The sequence below is a fragment of the Ursus arctos genome, unplaced genomic scaffold (assembly GCF_023065955.2).
Source record: "Ursus arctos isolate Adak ecotype North America unplaced genomic scaffold, UrsArc2.0 scaffold_1, whole genome shotgun sequence".
In the NCBI taxonomy this organism is placed as follows: Eukaryota; Metazoa; Chordata; class Mammalia; order Carnivora; family Ursidae; genus Ursus; species Ursus arctos.
In genome coordinates, this window is record NW_026622763.1 from 42,690,590 (window position 1) to 42,709,167 (window position 18,578).

Below are 18,578 nucleotides of genomic sequence, written 5' to 3' on the forward strand. Positions count from 1 at the left end.
TCCTTATATTTTTCTGGCAATGTTATGAGGGTAATGCTGGCCTCATAAAATGAATTTGGAAGTGCTCCTTCCTCATCAGCTTTGTGAAACAGTTTGAAAAGGATTGACATTAATTCTTCTCTAAATGTTTGGTAGAATTCACCAGTGAAGCCATCTAGTCATGGGGTTTTCCTTTTGGGGAGATTTTTTATTACTGATTCATTCTCTTTACTAGTTACAGGTCTTTTCAGAATTTCTATTTCTTTATGTTTCAGTTTTGGTAGATTGCCTGTTTCTAGGAATGTGCCCATTTCTTCTAGGTTATCCAATTTATCGGCATATAATTGCTCATAGTAATTTCTTAATAACTCTTAATTTCAGTGGCATGTGTTATAATGCCTCCTCCTTCATCTCCAATTTTGAGTCTTCTGTTTTTTTTCTTAGTCTAGCTAAAAGTTTGTCAATTTTATTGATCTTTTCAAAACACAAACTCCATTCCATTGATCTTTTCTATTGTTTTTCTAGTCCCTTTCATTTATTTCTGCTCTCATTTTTATTATTTCCTTTCTTCTGCCAACTTCAGGCCTAGTTTGTTCTTCCTTCTCTAGTTCCTTGTAGTTTAAAGTTAGGTTGATGTTTTGCAACTTTTCCTCATTTTTAATGTAGGCACTTATTGCTATCGACTTCCCTCTTAGTATTGCTTTTCTGCACCACATAAATTTTATTATGTTATGTTTTCATTTTCATTTGTCTCAAGATATTTTCTAATTTTTCTTTTGGTATCTTCTTTGACTCACTGGTTGTTCCAGAGTGTGTTGTTTCATTTCCATGTATGTGAAATTTCCAGTTTTCCTTCTCTTACTGTTTTCTGGTTTCATTACACTGTGGTTGGAAAACTTATTTAATATTACTTCATTCTTTTTAAAATGTTAGGACTAGTTTTGTGACCTTACATGTGATCTATTCTGGAGAATGTCCTTTATGTGCTTGAGAAAACTGTATTCTGCTACTGTTGGCTGAAATGTTCTGTATATGCTTTTAGGTTCATTTGGTCTATAGTGTTGTTCAAGTCTTCTGTTTCCTTATTTCTCTTCTGTCTGGATGTGATCCATTATTTAAAGTGAGATATTGAGAATTTAAGAAATAAAACAAATGAGCAAAGGGGGGAAAAAGAGAGAGAGACAAACCAAGAAACAGGCTCTTAACTATAGAGAATACACTGATGGTTATCATAGGGGAGTTGGGTAGGGGGAAGGGTAAAACAGGTGATGGGGATTAAAGATTACACTTATCATGAGGAACACTGAATAATGTATAGAATTGTTGAGCCACTATATTGTACACCTGAAACTAATATAACACTGTATGTTATCTATACTGGAATTAAAATTAAAATTTTAATTAAAAAATTTAAACATAATTATAAAATAAATAAAATGAAGTATTGAAATCTCCTAATATTATTTGTTACTGTTTATCTTTTCCTTTAATTCCATTGTATTTCCTTTCTATATATCGGTGCTCTGCTGTTAGGAGCATATATGCTTTTAATTATTATATCTTTTTGGTGAATTGACTCTTTTATCAATATATAATGTCCTTCTTTGTCTCTTTTTACAATATTTGACTTAAAGTCTATTTTATCTTTTATAGTTATGTCCCCCTCACTGCTTTCTTTAGGTTACCATTGCATTGAATATCTTTTTTTATTCTTTAACTTTCACCCTATGTGTATTCTTAAATGGAAAGTTTCTTCTAGACACATATAGTGGATCTTGTTTTTTATCCATTCATTCACTCTATGCCTTTTGACTGGGGAGTTGAATCCATTTGCATTCAAGTAGTTGGAAGGATTTACATTCCATTTTGTTATTTGCTTTCTGTCTTACAGTGTTTTTGTCCCTCTAATCCTCTTTTTTCTGTCTTTCTTTGTTTTTTTGGGGGGGTTCTTTGTAGTGGCATTGATTCCTTCACAATTTCCTTTTGTGTTTGTTCTACAGGTATTTTCTTTGTGGTACCGTGGGGCTTACATAAAGCATCTTATAATTATAACAATATTAATAAACTGATAACAACTTAAATTCAGTTGCATATAAATACTTTTTGCTTTTACTTTCTCCCCTTTACACACTTTATATTATTGATGGCACAAATCACATTTTTATATCGTGTATCCATTAACATATCTTATAGTAATTTTTAAAATTATTTTATTCCAGAATTTTATACCAGAATTAAAAGTGATTTTTTTGTCTGTATGTTTACCTTTACTAGCAAGCTTTATACTTTCATGTGCTTTTGTGTTGCTGTTCAGGGTCTGTTTGTTTCAACTTCAAGAATTTCCTTTAGCATTTCTTGCAGAGCAGGTCTAGTGGTGATGAACTCCCTCAGCTGTTTTTTCTTTTCTTTTCTTTTCTTTTCTTTTCTTTTCTTTTCTTTTTTCTTTCTTTACTTTCTTTCCTTTTTTTCCCTCAGATCTGGAAAGGTTTTATTTCTCCTTTATTTTTGAATAACAGTTTTGCCAGACATAGCATTTTTGGTTAGTAGTTTTCTCTTTCAGCACTTTGAATATATTATCCTACTCCCTTCTGGCCTACAAAGTTCTTGCTGAAAAATCCACTGAAAGTCTTTTGGAGGTTCTCTTACACATGGTGAATTGTTTTTCCCTTGCTGCTTTCCGAATTTTCTCTGTCTTTGACTTTTGACAGTTTGCTTATAATGTGTCTCAGTGTGGATTTCTTTGAATTCACTATGGTTAGAGTTCTATCAGCTTCTTAAATCTGGATGTCAGTTTCCTTCCCCTTTCTTTGAGTTTTTTGTTCCTTATTCTCTTTCTTTTTCTTTTGGGACTTCCATAATGTATATATTGGTCTGTTTAATGGTATTTAGCACATTTTGTAGGCTTTCTTCATTCTTTCTCATTCTTCTATCTTTCTGTTTTTCTGACTGGAAAATTTCAAATGACTTGTCTCTGAGTCCACTGATTCTTTCTTCTTCTTGAATGAGCCTAATGTTGAACTGCTCTAGAGAATTTTTCAGTCTAGTTATTATATTTTTTATATTATATTTTTCAGCTCCAAAATTTCTGTTTCTATTTTGTTCTTTTGTTTAGGGCATGTTTCCCTGTTTCTTCATGTGTCTCATTACTTTGAGGTGGAATTGGCACATTTGAAATAACGGCCACATTTCCTAGTCTTTATGAACTGGCTTTCTACAGCAGAAGACCTTGCTAATCAGCCTGACTAGAGATTCTGGGGGACTCTAACTTTCTTTCTGTTGGGGGAATTATAACTTTTCTGGAGAAGGGATGTATTACATGTAGTAGTAGAAGGAGGATTTCTGGAATCAAGTGTACATAGTCAGACTCTCAATTATCTTCCACATTTTCAGTTTCATCTCTTACTGTACTTCTTTGTTTAGTATGAGCCCTTGTCTTAGTCCAGACACTCTTTGGGATTCTACAGGGCAGTCCTTTACTGGAGTTGGAAACAAAGATTTAGAGTGCTTGAATGATCTTCCCATGGTTGTGCAACCAGTAAAGAACAGAGCTTTATGTACAGCCAATCTGGGACTTAGGAACCTATAGTTTTAAATAAATTGCATTAATGTATGTCTATTACTGCATCTCAGGTTCCTTTGATTCCCTTTTTCTGTAGCTTCTCTCTGGTACCATGGAGGTCACTATAGCTGCCCATAGTAGCTAATGCTTCCATATCCTATCTCTTAAAACCCTTGTCACCAGCTTTCTCACTGGAACCCTTTACCCTCTTAGAGGCCCAGTTCCAAGTGAGCCCAGCTACAGACTCTTCTGACCTTCCTTAGTAAGAGAAGGAAGCATGTTTGTTTGTATTCCCCAAGTCAAGTAGAGATTCTTGCAATAATAGACATTCAGTATCCTTTGAAGCATGAATGAATGGTGCAAAAAAGAGCAGACCAAATTCCTGATGAGAGACTATTGCTTAGGCAGAGGGATTTACCCCGTAGAAACTGTATGATATTTTTCTATAGAAATAATGTTAGTAATGGTAGTTAGAGTCTACAGTTTGATTAATACCACTAAAACAGCAGTCCAACTAACTTTTAAGTTATGCAGTATATATGGGTTAATCTGGGAGGCTAACCACCATTTTTATAAAATGCTTCTATAAGAAAATGCTTTCTGAAGGACAAACAGTGGGTTTATGAATGAATTTTTGGAAACAAACCATTTGTAAATTGAAGTTAACATCTAAGAGCATTAATCTGTTGGAAATCCTTGCTTGTGTCATCTTCTGTTTTATTTATAAATAAGAACCATGAGGGCAAAAACTGCTTTCTGTTACATAATAATAGCACTATGCCCAACTCTTGCATTTTCTCTTTGCTCTTATGCCCGTCCAGCTTACGTTACCTTCTATGTGGAGGTACTCAAAAAGCTTTTGTGTATTTATTTATTTATTTTTTAATAACACTGTCATTCATCACAAAGAATAGTATATCCTAAGATATATATCCTAGTATAGTATAGAATAGTATATCCTAAGATACCTAGGGTTCTTCAACCTAATTTGCAAAATTATAAATGACCTTAAAATACAGATTAAGTAACTACAATTTTAATTGATATGGTTGTATAATATTAATAAAAATAAGTAAATTATAATAGATTTGGATGTTTATAATTTTTTCCATTTAACTTATAATTTAGGGGCAAAGTGTTATGGTAAAGGCTAGAAGGCATCCTGGTTTCAAAGGCCCCAAAACCCTTGTGCTCTACCCACACTTTTAAGAATTTCCTCTCACTGGGACAAAAAGGGAAAGACCTCTTTCATTAGAGAAAATACTATAGAGTAGTCTAATGTCCTGAAAATATATCTACCCTGCTTTCTGGAAATACTATATCTTGGAGTTTAGAATGACCTAACTCCTTTTCTCTCAGATAGAGAAAAGTTATGACTGGGGAAGAAGAACCCATCACACATTTGTTTTGAGTACAGTAACAAAAAAGATACTTAGTTCACAAAAGATGCTATTTTGCCTTTACAGGTGTAACTGTGTAGAACCACATAATCCCAGCAATGATACATTGAAGGAATGGAGGGAGTCCAATATTTCTGCCTCTGACATAATTTGGGAGAACCTAACTGTTTCGGTAAGTGAAACATACAGGCTTTTTTCACATTTTGAATGAATTATTGCCACTAAGGCAATAATATTTTGAATGGTTAATTATTATAAAGTAATAGTTTTATCTTAATTTTAATTTCATTTTTAGGTTTTCATTAGTAAACAGGGGTTTTCTTTAATTATTAAGTCTTACTAATAGTTAGTAGGCCTGAGTTACTCTAAAAGCAATCATAATATGACAAGATTAACTGAAGGCACATTAAATAAGAGTGGTGTTGACCTAAATGAAACCATATGGCAGAACTAAGTCGGCCTTCTGTGTAAAGAACCCAGAACGCTTTTACTTCACTCTGTAATACTGCTCCAGCTGTTGGGAATATGCTGAGGGAGAGGAGATGTTTGTTAATATTTCAGTGTAAATATTGAAGTCTTTAGGAAGAACAAAAGTCATTATTAACAAAATTCTGGCACCTTCCTCAGGAAGGGTTTTCTTACTTAGATTTTCTTTTTATCTCCCACTCAAGAAAAGAAATGACAAAGATTTTCACCTATCTGGGTTAAATCCTGTACCTTTTAAAAACTTTTGGCTTCCTCTATTTTGTGATTTCTTTTTTCTCCCTCCTCATAGCTGCATTTCTCAGTTATTCCTAATCTCTTATAATGTTTGTGCACCTCTTTTTTCATCTATATTTGCATCCTTCTGTTCAATCTAATCTCATAATTGGAGAAATTGAGTGTTCTGATTTTGATGAGTATTAGAATCTGAATTATTCTAGTTATGAACATTACATCCCAAAGTTCCTTCCACTTTACTTACCTGTATAAGCTCGAATCCCATTATAACCATCAGCATAACACTAAATGAATTCTAGTTCATTTTATGAAACACATATTATTTTAGCAAGTGAGCCAGTTAGTGCAACATAGAAATTTTTTTCTGTTGTACAAGTATCACAAAACTCTAAGTATGATTCTTATAAGAGCATTTGACCTATTGCCTATTTTCTCAATTTTCCCCATTAAATGTTTTCTTTCAGAATCAAAATCAAATCACTTGCCCTTGGTTTAAAATTCTATCTTGACCTATATTTTATGAGCTTTTTTCTTATCCTAATCATTTTCTCTAGAATAAGCTTTCACTTACTCTTGTTTTCTTCTGTTATAATTAACATTTATTCTGTTCCATCTCTTTGTCCCTAGAAAAATAACAGTAACAGGCTGTTTCCTTTCAGAGAGCCATTTAAATGGACCAATAAAAGAAATGTTGAGCAAGAAAGAATGCTACGGTTATTCAGAATTTAGGCATGGGACCATGGTTAATCTATTCTGCAGTGTATCTTTCGCTTATATTCCCTTTGTATAAACTGTAAAGATAATGTGTCTAAAGAGCCCCTTGCTTGTGGGCTCATCTCAATGTCCCCTTCAGTGCAGAAACCCAATAATCCCATTTTTAGATTATTTAACATGATAATTTATTCTATGTGTTATATATTCTCTTACCAATTTACTGTTAAATCATAGTATTCATTCTATGTGATGGCAAATCCTGAATAATAAACTTCTGAGAGACTCACAGCACGATTGATCTGGCTAGTCATGAATTAATTTTAGATGTTAAAAGTTTTAGGGTCAAGCAGAGTACAGTAAAAAATATTTTGCAATCAAAGCAAATCTTGCACTGTGTGTGTGTGTGTGTGTGTGTGTGTGTTTAAGTTCTGCAGTAGGTGTTAACACTCTGGCAGAAATTTTCATATTATTTTTCATTAGTTAAAAGCAGTTTTTCAATGGATAATTGCTAATCTTGACCAGAAATAGCCTCTATCACCAAAGGGAATGCTTCATAATGAAAAAATCTTGTAATCTTGTAATTTTTAAGTCAATGAGGACCATTAAATTTTTGTCTTAATAGTTATGCTGGGTTTTTTCCCCAGCGTGATCATCAGCATTTTATTAATAAACCACTGTGCTAATGGCTATTATAACTGGTTTTATAAAAATGGTGATAGATCATTTACATATTATTCATTTGAAAAGTTTTTATTGCATTGTTACATATCTCATGAATTATAATTTATACCTTGCTAACTCAGCAAGGGCAAAGAATTTCAGTTTTCTTTGATTCTCCTACACTGCTATATGCATAGTAAGTATTCAGTAAACATTTAATGATTGTTTTGAAAAATAGTTTCATATCACAAATTTACTACTTAATGCAAGTGTTTTGTTTTGGTTCATTTTGTTTTCCAGCTCTATTGAGGTATGTTTGACAAATAAAACTTGTATGTATTTGAGATGTATAGCATGATGTTTTGATGTATGTATACATTGTGAAATGATTACCGCAATTAAGCTAGTTCACATACCCATCATCTCACATGGTTACCTTTTCCTTTTTTCCCCCTTTCTTCTTCACTCTCTCTCTCTCTCTCTCTTTTTTTTTTTTTTTGGTGAGAACTATTAAGATCTACTGTCCTATCAAATTTCAACCATATAACACAGTATTATTATTCATAGTCATCACGTTATATATTAATAGATGTCCAGAATTTATTCATTCCACATAACTGAAGCTTTGGGCCCTTTGATGAATATTTGCCTATTTTTCCCTTCTTCATCCCCACCAGCCCTTGGTAAACATCACTCTACTCTTTGCTTCTACAAGGTTGAATTTTTAGATTCCATATATAAGTAAAATCATGAAATATTTGCCTTTCCATGTCTGCCTTATCTCGCTTAGCATAATGTCCTTCAAGCTCATTCATGTTTTTTGCAAATGACAGGATTTCCTTCTTTTTTAAGGGTAACTGATATTCCACTGTATATTTATACCACATTTTCTTAATCCATTCATCCATCTACAGACATATAGGTTATTTTCATATTTTGGCTATTGTGAGTAATACTTAATTCAGGTCTTTTATGGCAAGCTAAAATATATAAGTTTCTTTTATATAAATATAGGTTTATGTAAATAAATAAACATATTTAACAGTATCTCAAAATCAGTCATTACAAGGAATTCTTAGGCACGGTTTAAAATATTCACATGCAGTTAACTAGCAATTGTCTCAAAATTACATATTTAGCTTGTACATATCTAAGGGGGGAAGATACTGATGCCAACTTTAATTTCTTAGTCTTACTAATGAAATAAATATATTTTATTTCTTATCAAACTAAATTTTTGTGAACTTATAAAATTGAAACTTAGAATATGTTTGAAGAATAATTAGTAGAAATGAGTTGGTCAACAATCATTTTTTAAATTTTTGTAAGTGAAACCATATGTTAGATTTAAAAAAAAAAAAGCCCGCAGGATTTAGATTTTGTTTTCGCTCCTAAATCTCAGGACTGGTTCGTGTGTGTGTGTGTGTGTGTGTGTGTGTGTGTGTGCGTGCACGTGCACGTGTGTATGTGTTAGGAGTATAAACCAGAAAATAATTGTAGACTTTTGTAGGTCAAAATTTTTCTTTTTAAATAGCATACTGCCCCCCACAAAGGAAGAAAAAAAACAACACCCTTTTCCAATTTGTTTTGAATTGAAGTAACAAGGCAAGCTACTGGCAATTTATTATAGATTATATGTCTGTTAAATGATCCTTTAAGTGGCATCTATGTTCTTAAGAACTGAGAACGAGACCCAGCCAAGTCTAAGGAATATTGAGAAGACTTTTATACCTGCATGAAAGACTGAAGATGGCCACAAATCTACAGATAGTGTGTTTGCAGGGAAACTTCCAGCTCCTCTTTGTGTTTTGCCATTCTGCTTAACCATTACTTTGCTTAATGATTGCTCTACCAGTGTCTCTGGACAAGGGCAAGAGAAAAGACTAAAAATGCAAGGATTCACTCCTGACACTATTTTTTAAGAGTTTTGAGAGAAGGAAAATTAAAACCATATTTATGGCTGGGAGGGTGTGGTTTCTTTGGTCTTTTAATTAACCAAGTTATTGTGCTCTATCTTAGCTTAATATAAATAACTGGAACTCAACTTTAGCTAGCAAGGAAGGTATTTGGGGCTAGATTAGAAAAGGGGACAGTTCTTTTAGATAATTGTGAGGTAAGCTAACAGTATTTTTCAAGAATCCTAGCCTTAGGGGTAGCTGCCCCAAAAAGATTTCACTGGGTGTTGGTTTGTTTTTAGATAAAAATGTGGGCTATCTGTGATCTACTCTAAAATCTTCTGAAGGTACGGAAGGATCCTCAATAAATTCAATTTCTGTTTAGGTCCAGAATATCTCAAGTACTACTAATGAGGTCACTGGATCACTTAAATCATGATTTTCTGTTTTGAAAAAAAAGTAATACTTCCGTAATCTAATCTTTAGTATAAAATAAAAGAAACCAAAATGAGTTTTAAAGAGAATTTTTTATTTCATTTCAAAATATTAATGTTTAAATGCTCAGTTTTTCTTGGAGAAAAGAAATTTTTTTGCCTTTGCTGCCACCTCATGGCTAAGGTAGTAATTAGAATGATCCTTCAGGGGCTTATAAAAATATATACCAGGAAAAAACAAAAAACGAGAAGTCACAGTAAATATGAGCTTTGCCTTGCTCATGTACTAACTTTCTCTTTTTTGTTCTATAATCTAAATTTGAGCCACCTCTTTGACTCCCAATTTTACATTCTAGAAGAAATGTATCATGGTTTTCTCTTTGCCTTTCTCACCTTTCTTGGTAGCTTTTGGACTAGATAATTTTACAAAATCACTGTTCTTCTTTAATGTGCAATAATATTCCCACCATAGGCACTATGTTTGTACCAAAGCACAGCAGCTGCTCAGCAGCAGTGAGGCCATAGCAAATTACTTTACTTCCCCGTATCTGTTTCCTCGGACATGAAATAGAAATAATGATATCTCCCTATTTCATAGGGTTGATGTGGAAATTAATTAAGATGATATATTTAAATGGTTTGGTGTCGTGTTGACCCTAGTAACCACTCACTTTCACGTATATCATATTTTCCATAAATTTAGTGTTAGGAACTTGGCAGATATGAGGTTAAATAACATTGATTGGTAGATCAATTAGTTTTACAGATTTAAATTTAATTTGAAAAAAGCAAAAATTTTAAAAGTGGTTCATGTTCAATTTTAACATAATATAAATCTCCAATATTGCTTACTACCTATCTATATAAAATTCATAAAGCTTACTCTGATGTCTGTTAAATCACTGAGAGCCATAAATGAAGAGCTTCAACATCTCAACTACAGTTGATCTTCAGATGTTAGTTTTCTGAAAGAAGTGTGTCCTTTTCTTTCTTAACTAGCTCCATTTGTTTTACTTCTCTGGCAGGAATGCAAATCATTGCATGGAGAGTATGTTGGACGAGCTTGTGGCCACGATCACCCATATGTACCAGATGTTCTGTTTTGGTCAGTGATCCTGTTCTTTTCCACAGTTACTCTGTCAGCCACCCTGAAGCAGTTCAAGACGAGCCGCTATTTTCCAACGAAGGTACTTCGACTAGAATTTTCCTGATCCAAACATAAACCAACATAAAGCATGTTACAGAGTCAGATGTGTTTTAAGATAAAAGAAATAGCAATTGCTGCCATACAAGGAGCCACGAAAAGGCTTTGTGTGTGTGTGTGTGTGTGTGTGTGTGTGTGTGTGTGTGGGAGCTGCCAGGTTAGGAGAGAGGTGCAGGGGGAGAGGTGAAGAGAAAAGCATTTGGTGATACAGGTGGTAGGACAGCACATGCCCTCTAGGCTTTTACGCTAACTTCAGATCCCAAAGATAAGCTCCCACTCTCCCACTTACGGCTTTTGGAAATCAAAAGCACACACTGCATTACTGATTGTCACTCTCTTGCCCAGGGAACAGTGGGAACTATTCCAGCCTGACAGGTACCTCATAGGAGCCACTGTTACAGTCTCTAATTGGGAAAGCCCCTGCAAGACTCATTGGAACACTATTCTCTTTTTCGTTTTTAAAGTGTCAGTCCCTCCCCCTAACCCACTACGTTTGCATCTGCATATTTGGAGAGGAAAGTAAACAGAGAAACAGCTTAGTTCAATATTTAACACTGCAAAGTAACACCTATAATGTCTGACTCAGCCAAAAAGAAAAAAAAAAAGAAAAAAAAGAAAAGAAACAAGAAAACAAGCTTTTTAGGGATGAGCTAAAGATTATGATCAAAATTCTGCTTTAAGAAAATGTTTTGAGATCTGTTTCATCCAGAGAAAACTTCTGTTTTTGTCACCTCTTCCTTCCCTAAGGTGGAAGATTAATTCCTTTCCCCCCAAAGCTCAATTTGATTGATACAGGTTTTTTTTAGTAAGTTGGAACAATAATCTCCTGCATTTTGTGTGGGTGTATGAGTCATAAAGTCATCCTAAATGAAGCCATACCTAGTCGATGATTGTAATAAGGATTTTTTTCTTGAAGATGGCTTTAAAAACGAAACATGGCTTTAAAAATTGGCATACCTTCTTGATGAGCGCTGAGTAATATACGGAATTGTTGAGTCACTATGTTGTACACCTGAAACTAATATAACACTATATGTTACCTAGACTGGAATGAAAATTTTTTAAAAAGGAAAAAATATCTCGCTTACCACAGAATAACTTTTAAATTTTCCCACTCTGTTGTACACATACTTAACATCCAGATAAACTAGCCAAAGTATTATGCTTCTTCAATATAAATAGATTATTTTATTGTGCTTTCGGTTTATCATATTAAAATGTTACCTGTGGGAGAAAAAATCCTAAAATTCAGCCAGATTCTGGCCATGCAGTCTTATTCTGTGTTGTAAATATTCACACACTTGAGCTCATAATAAATTTACGTTAAATACTGAAAACAGTGCAGTTGCCATTTTAGCTACTACATAATGCCTCATTCTAGAAAGGCTGAGTGCGTATCCATCTTAGCAACAGAATACATAAATATATATTCAAGTTCTGACAGAGCTAGTGGTAATATTATAGTAAGCATAAAATATAATACTATGATATTATGTCATTAAGTGATTATAAATTGTGATTCTGGATTATGTTCTTGAGTACTCCTTACTATTTATAGTTCTTCAAGTGACAAGCATTTTCATTATTTTTAGGTTCGATCCATAGTGAGTGACTTTGCTGTCTTTCTTACAATTCTCTGTATGGTTTTAATTGACTATGCCATTGGGATCCCATCTCCAAAACTACAAGTACCAAGTGTTTTCAAGGTGAAGTTATCATGGCATTTATAATCTATTTCTCCATCTCTAGGTCTAATCTTATTTAGAGGATGAGGTTTTCATGAAAATATAAGGAATATAGACTAATAGAGTATTCAATAAAATGCCCACAACATGGCTAAAATTTTGGTCTAATATTACAAAGAAAAAAACAGAAATGGAATCTAGAGGCCACTTGAAAAAATCTCCTGTCAATTATTCCAGCAGGAATATCCACATACAACACTCCTGAAAGATAAGAAAATATTTTGAAACTAAAGGAAAATGCATTATCTTGACGCAAAATTGCCCAGTGGATAAGGCTGTGGAAAAGAGATAAAATTAGGTCTGGGATAGAATTCTGACCATGTTACTAATGAAGTATGTGACCTTGGGCCAGTTACTTAACCTCTTTGAGCCTCAGTTTTCTCACTTGTCAAACAGGGCTGGGAGGTCTTCAAAGAATGTCAAAATGAATTCCTTTGGGACTCATCTCAGGTACCAGCAATGTTTAGAACCATTCCCAGAGCTCCTGATATGACCAAGTGTCTTTTTGCCATTTGCAATAATGACCTGTGCACACATCTAAACTGAGTTATACACAGTTGTCAATGGGCTCTTTATAAATGTAAATAAATTTGCCAACTGTAAATGGTAAATATTAATATTATTGTATGTACTATAGGTATTGATTAAGAACAGAGATTTTTTGGCCAGTCTGTCAGAGTTTAAATTCTGTCTCCACCGCTTACTACTTTTGGGACCTCGGGCAATTTACTGGACCCTGCTCTGCCTCAGTTTTATTATCTGCACCTTGTTTAAAGTGTTGTAAAGAAAAAAATGAGTTAAAATATTTGAAGTACTTAGACTGGTGCCTTGTACCTTATAAATGCTTTGTAAATCTGACTATTATTATTAAGTATAGCTCACTTAGCATATCAATTTATAATTAGGGCTTTTGTGGTAGCATCTGTAAGACTTAATTTGATTAGGTATTCATTAATCCAGTTACTAACTATCTACATCACTTTATTTCTTGCAGCCTACCAGAGATGATCGTGGCTGGTTTGTCACACCTTTAGGTCCAAATCCATGGTGGACAGTAATAGCTGCTATTATTCCAGCTCTGCTTTGTACTATTCTTATTTTTATGGACCAACAGATTACAGCTGTCATCATCAACAGAAAGGAGCATAAACTAAAGGTACATTTCAACATCCATTTTAATGTAAATCATTGTGCCTTAACTGACATTGATGTTTATTATACTTTACCTGTACTCTCTAGTCATCTGTAAGTGAAATATTAAGATAATGTCTTCAGGTTTGTAATTTTTATTGTCTATATTCATGACGCTTTGTCTCACAATGAGTTTAACATTAATTAATTTTTAATTTTTTAAAAATGAATTTATAGCACTTGGTTGAGCCTAAACTCTGAAACCTCACTTCCAGGATGTAAAATAATACACTTTGCCGAGGTTGTAACTTTCTTTACCATGTTTAACATACGTTAATGAAATAACAGTCTATTCTGGGGAAGGGCAGCTTTACCAATCTGTCTTGTGTGTGCGATTCCTCTACTTCTCTATTTGGCCCTAAGTATGCCTATTAGATCGCATTCATTACTGGAACAAATTACAGCTGCAGGTAGTTCTCATTTGGTTTAGTTATTCATCTGTCCATGATGTCTATGACAACAAAACGCAGCCATAGATGTTATCATTTGTAAGTGATACCTTTGTTGAGTTTTATTGCCGATTTCAATGACTTTTTTAATAAACTAATATAATAAATATGGATATATCTTACTTAGTATATTCTGACCCTGCCATTTTGCAATTGTGAATAATCAAAGTTATTCACTGCTGTGCAGTATTTTTGAGATAGTCAATGTGAACACTATCACTTACAGGAATATGTTACATGAAACCCACGATATCAATGAGTGGCCAAAAATAATCCAAATCAGGGACGTCTGGGTGGCTCAGTAGGTTAAGTGGCTGCCTTCGACTCAGGTCATGATCCCAGGGTCCTGGAATTGAGCCCCACTTGGGCTCCCTGCTCAGTGGGGAGCCTGCTTCTCCCTCTGCCTGTTGCTCCCCCTGCTTGTGCTCTCTCCGACAAATACATAAATAAAGTCTTCTAAAAAAATAATCCAAATCAAAGCTTATAAAAGCAGAACATGCACGGTTAATCAAATTGTTTTTTCTGGTATCATGAGATAATTCCCAGCTATCTTCATACACTCTTTAAACTCTAGGAAACGTTCCTTGTCAGAGCAACACAAATCATGCTTTATAGAATTTTATAAGTCATGTTTGTTAGAAGGATTAAACAATCTCTGATTGAACTATTTGATGGAAAATAGTAATGGCATTAACGTGAGAAAGCACAATTATCTCTAATAAATCTTACTAAAACGGAATTTTATGTATATATTGGAGGAGAATGTGTATCTATCTGAAAACAAAGAGCGTTCTTCATTCTCTTTATAGAAAGTAACTCAAGTGCTCAAACCTTTTTCTAAAAGGAGTTCGTTCAATTCACTTTTTGGTTTTGTCAAATAAGATTCTTAATTATGTGGAATTTAAGAAGCAAACAAATGAGCAAAGGGGAAAAAAGAGAGAGGGGGACGCCTGGCTGGCTCAGTTAGTTAAGCGTCTGCCTTCAACTCCAGTAGGTCATGATCTCAGGGTCCTGGGATAGAGTCCACGTCGGACTCCCTGCTCAGCAGGGGGCCTGTTTCTCCCTCTGCCTGCCACCCCTCCCAACTTATGCTCTCTCTCTCTTTCCCTGTCAAAAAAAAAAAAAAAAGAAAAGAGAGGGAGAGAGAGACAGACCAAGAAGCATACCCTTAACTGTGGAGAACACACTGATGGTTACCAGCGGGGAGGTGGGGGGGAGGATGGGTGAAATAGGTGATGGGGATTGAGGAAGGCACTCGTGATGAGCACTGGGTGGTGTATGGAAGTGTTGAATCACTATATTGTACACCTGAAACTAATATTACACTGTATGTTAACTAACTGGAATTTAAATTAAAACTTTTAAAAAAGGTAATTTTACAAAAATATCTCAAAAAGTCTTAGGAACTAGACAAGTGGTGTGCTAGTAGATGGTTAACAACCAGTTCTCTGCATTTAAAAGAGAGAGACCCTGATTTATAATGTTTGCTAATTTTCATGGTATGAGTACCCCCACCATGGCCCATTTCAAGTTACCAATGTGATATCAATTGGCATCAAAAAATTTTTGAAAATTAAACAATTGTTTCTCATAGCCTATATGAGCTGGATCGAAGACTACTCCATTCAATGTTGGAAACTTTGAGTGATGTGCATCCCTCAAAACAAGGAATTCAGATTTCCAAGTTTAATAGCCTACTTATTTAATAAAAATTATTTCAAAATATTATTTTCTTTTAAGATATCAGTCATCTGCAAAAGCAAATTCTACCACCGAGTGATTGTGAAAGTTACATAGTTGATTAAATAGATCTATTAAACACGTGCACGTACTTTAGGTTGAATATTGTTTGTCTGTTAACTCTCAGGAAGTAGGAAAACATTTTCCTGGACACCAACTTGTTTTTTAGAACTGAAAGCATCTCTATATTTCTCATAAAGTAGTATATGATTTTGCCTTAAAAATTAGTATAAAAACTCAAAAGACAAAAGTGAAAAACACTATCATTTTATTTCCTAGAGATTACATTGTTAAAGTTTTGAAATATAGCCAAATATATGTTTTCATACTACATACGTTCCTTGTATTATTTTTCATGTAAGAGTGTTATCATAGTAGTCATCCCACGCCAACCATGTAAATCTGATCATTTTTAATGGCCGTATATATGTTTTTTATATGACATGTTTTAAAATGACCTCAAAGCCTCCTATTTTAGGAAGAAAGTAAGCCATATCATTATTGTTTCCCCTTCAAATAAAGTCAGATTTTTTGTTTTTGTTTTTAGCCTTTGTAATTAGGCAGAAATCCCACTGATTTTGCTGAAAAATTATTCTTTGTAAAGACTATCAGCTAAACTAATACAGGCAGTATTTTTTTTTTTTCCTACATGTTAATGGAATCATATTGAAACAAAATGAAGAAGTAAGTGAAGATTTGCTGAGAGCGATATAACCTTTTGGTTCATTCTCTGTCCTTGTTCTTTCCAGGTCTCTCAACCTTATAAATCACATAACATCTGCTCCTTGTTCTTCATGAGCCTGCGGTAGGCCCTTGACATTGACAGCCTTTCAAAAGCTCTAAATCAACAAATACACTGTGTACATATCACGTAGAATAGTTAAAATACCATAAAATATCCTTTAAGTGCTCTTTTCAAGTACTTGCTTTTGTAGAATTAAATGTAGCATTAAAGCATTTAATATTTTTGTCACGGAAATAAACTTGAGGCTGTATTACTAAAATATATTACATGATTTGTAATTAATTTTTTTCTATACAAATAAATGACTATGCAATCAAAAGATTTATATTTTATCCCTTAATAGGCTGGATTTAGTAAACAATAGAGCAAGTGATTTAATCATAAGTTATGCTATATTGCCATGAGTAGAATTAATCTTTTTTTTAAAGATTTATTTATTTATTTGAGAGAGTGAGCATGGCGGGGAGGGGCAGAGGGAGAGGGAGAGAAAGTCTTAAGCAGACTCCCCACTGAGCCTAACTGTGGCAGGAGGTGTGGGTGGGGGTCTCAATCTTACGACCCTGAGATCACGACCTGAGCCAAAACCAAGAGTTGGTCACTCAACTGACGGTGCCACCCAGGCGCCCCAAGAATTAATCTTTTCTTGGTCACTGTAAGTCTGAACACTCTATCCTCCTCCTTAGATGTAGATGTTTTCAAAGCAAATTCCTTCCAGTGAAGACATATTTTATCTACACTGAACACTTTTTTAATTTTATTTTATTTTATTTTATTTTATTTTATTTTTTTTTTTTTTTTGCCTGTAACCATTGTCCTCTATAAGCTTCAGTATAGTGTGGTCTGCTGCTGCTGATTTTCCTGCTAACAACAAAAGATCACCTTCTCAGAACAGTCTTGACTCAGAGTAACGGTTGGTTCCAGAGCTGGTCTCCCCACCTGTTGCTTCACTGAAATGTTTGCACGGTCTCCTGGCTTTGACTTGAACCACATTGTCAGGAAAAGATACGTGTTTCTTGAGTATATCCCCAGACCACAAGTTAACCACATTTTCAGCTTTTACTAATTTTTTTTTATCACTTGAAAACCCGTTTTTGCCTTGGTTGGATCATGCCCTGAAATAGTTCAATGAGTTGTGTTTTCTAGTTTCTGTATCAAGCACCTGGTTTGACCCCACATCATATATCTTAGTTCATATCCTATATCGAAGTCACCTTGGAATACATCATTTTGATGTCTCCCAAACTTACCTTTTCACCGTTTCACCTTTTCTTTACTTCCATTACCAAAGCAGTTGTTTTCTTGTAGAGAAATTTTTTCATGCCATTAAAAATGTTTTTATCATTTTGAAAGTGTTACTACAGACACAGTAAAGCTGCGTTGAGCTGAAGAAGTTGGCCCAACTCACTAAGTGACTTTCTCCTCCCTCAGAATGAAGAAGCTCAAATTAGCAAAACTCCAATTCACTGCACCCCATGATCTTTTGGGTCATTCAAGAGTGATAGAAGCTGCAGATGTAAAAATTTGAGAAAGCAAAGTATCATCTATATTATATATAGGTATAGATTCATACTCTAGCATCTTTTGTTTTCTTACCTAGAAAAGTGGGATAGGCATAGGTTAGCTGACTCCCTTTGAAAAGCATTAGAAATAACTGCTTTTAAAAAAAGCACATTCTCTAAAAGTGGAAAGAAAGATATTATCTTACAGAAAAGAAAGTTTCTGTTAAGCTACAACTGTGGGCTTTTCTACATGTTTCTGTAGACAGTTCAGGCTTCTTTTGACATCATTTTTAATAAACAGCAATACAATCTCAGATCACTTGAGTAAATGAATGCATTTGCAACATTCATTTGGCACCACATTCTCTTGATGATTATGGCATTTGATATGTTCTTTTTTGCCCTCTTTGTCAGCCTGGTTCTTCATGTCAATCTATAGTCTTTTATGTGGTTAACTTGACAGATGCAGGAAATTGCTGCCAAGCTTTGAAATGAATTTTTTCAGCAGTGGCATCTGGGTATCAGATGGTCCTCTTGGCTGGCCTCTTGTCTTGCTGCATGTTGGTTTTAGTGGGGTCTGGTGTAGCATCACCTGTTGCTATGCTCCCTTTTCCTCCCATATGTCCATTTCCTGTGATTCGTGG

The 18,578-nt window shown here is 34.2% G+C and overlaps 1 protein-coding gene across 1 annotated transcript in view; it reads left to right on the forward strand.

Annotated features, from left to right (window-relative positions):
• Nucleotides 1–18,578, forward strand: part of SLC4A10 (solute carrier family 4 member 10) — a 287,806-nt gene that overhangs the window by 240,824 nt on the left and 28,404 nt on the right. The window contains exons 15-18 of the mRNA XM_057318172.1: nucleotides 5,005–5,110; nucleotides 10,387–10,548; nucleotides 12,158–12,271; nucleotides 13,305–13,466. Coding sequence (XP_057174155.1) covers nucleotides 5,005–5,110; nucleotides 10,387–10,548; nucleotides 12,158–12,271; nucleotides 13,305–13,466 — 544 coding nt within the window. The remainder of the gene's footprint in view (nucleotides 1–5,004; nucleotides 5,111–10,386; nucleotides 10,549–12,157; nucleotides 12,272–13,304; nucleotides 13,467–18,578) is intronic.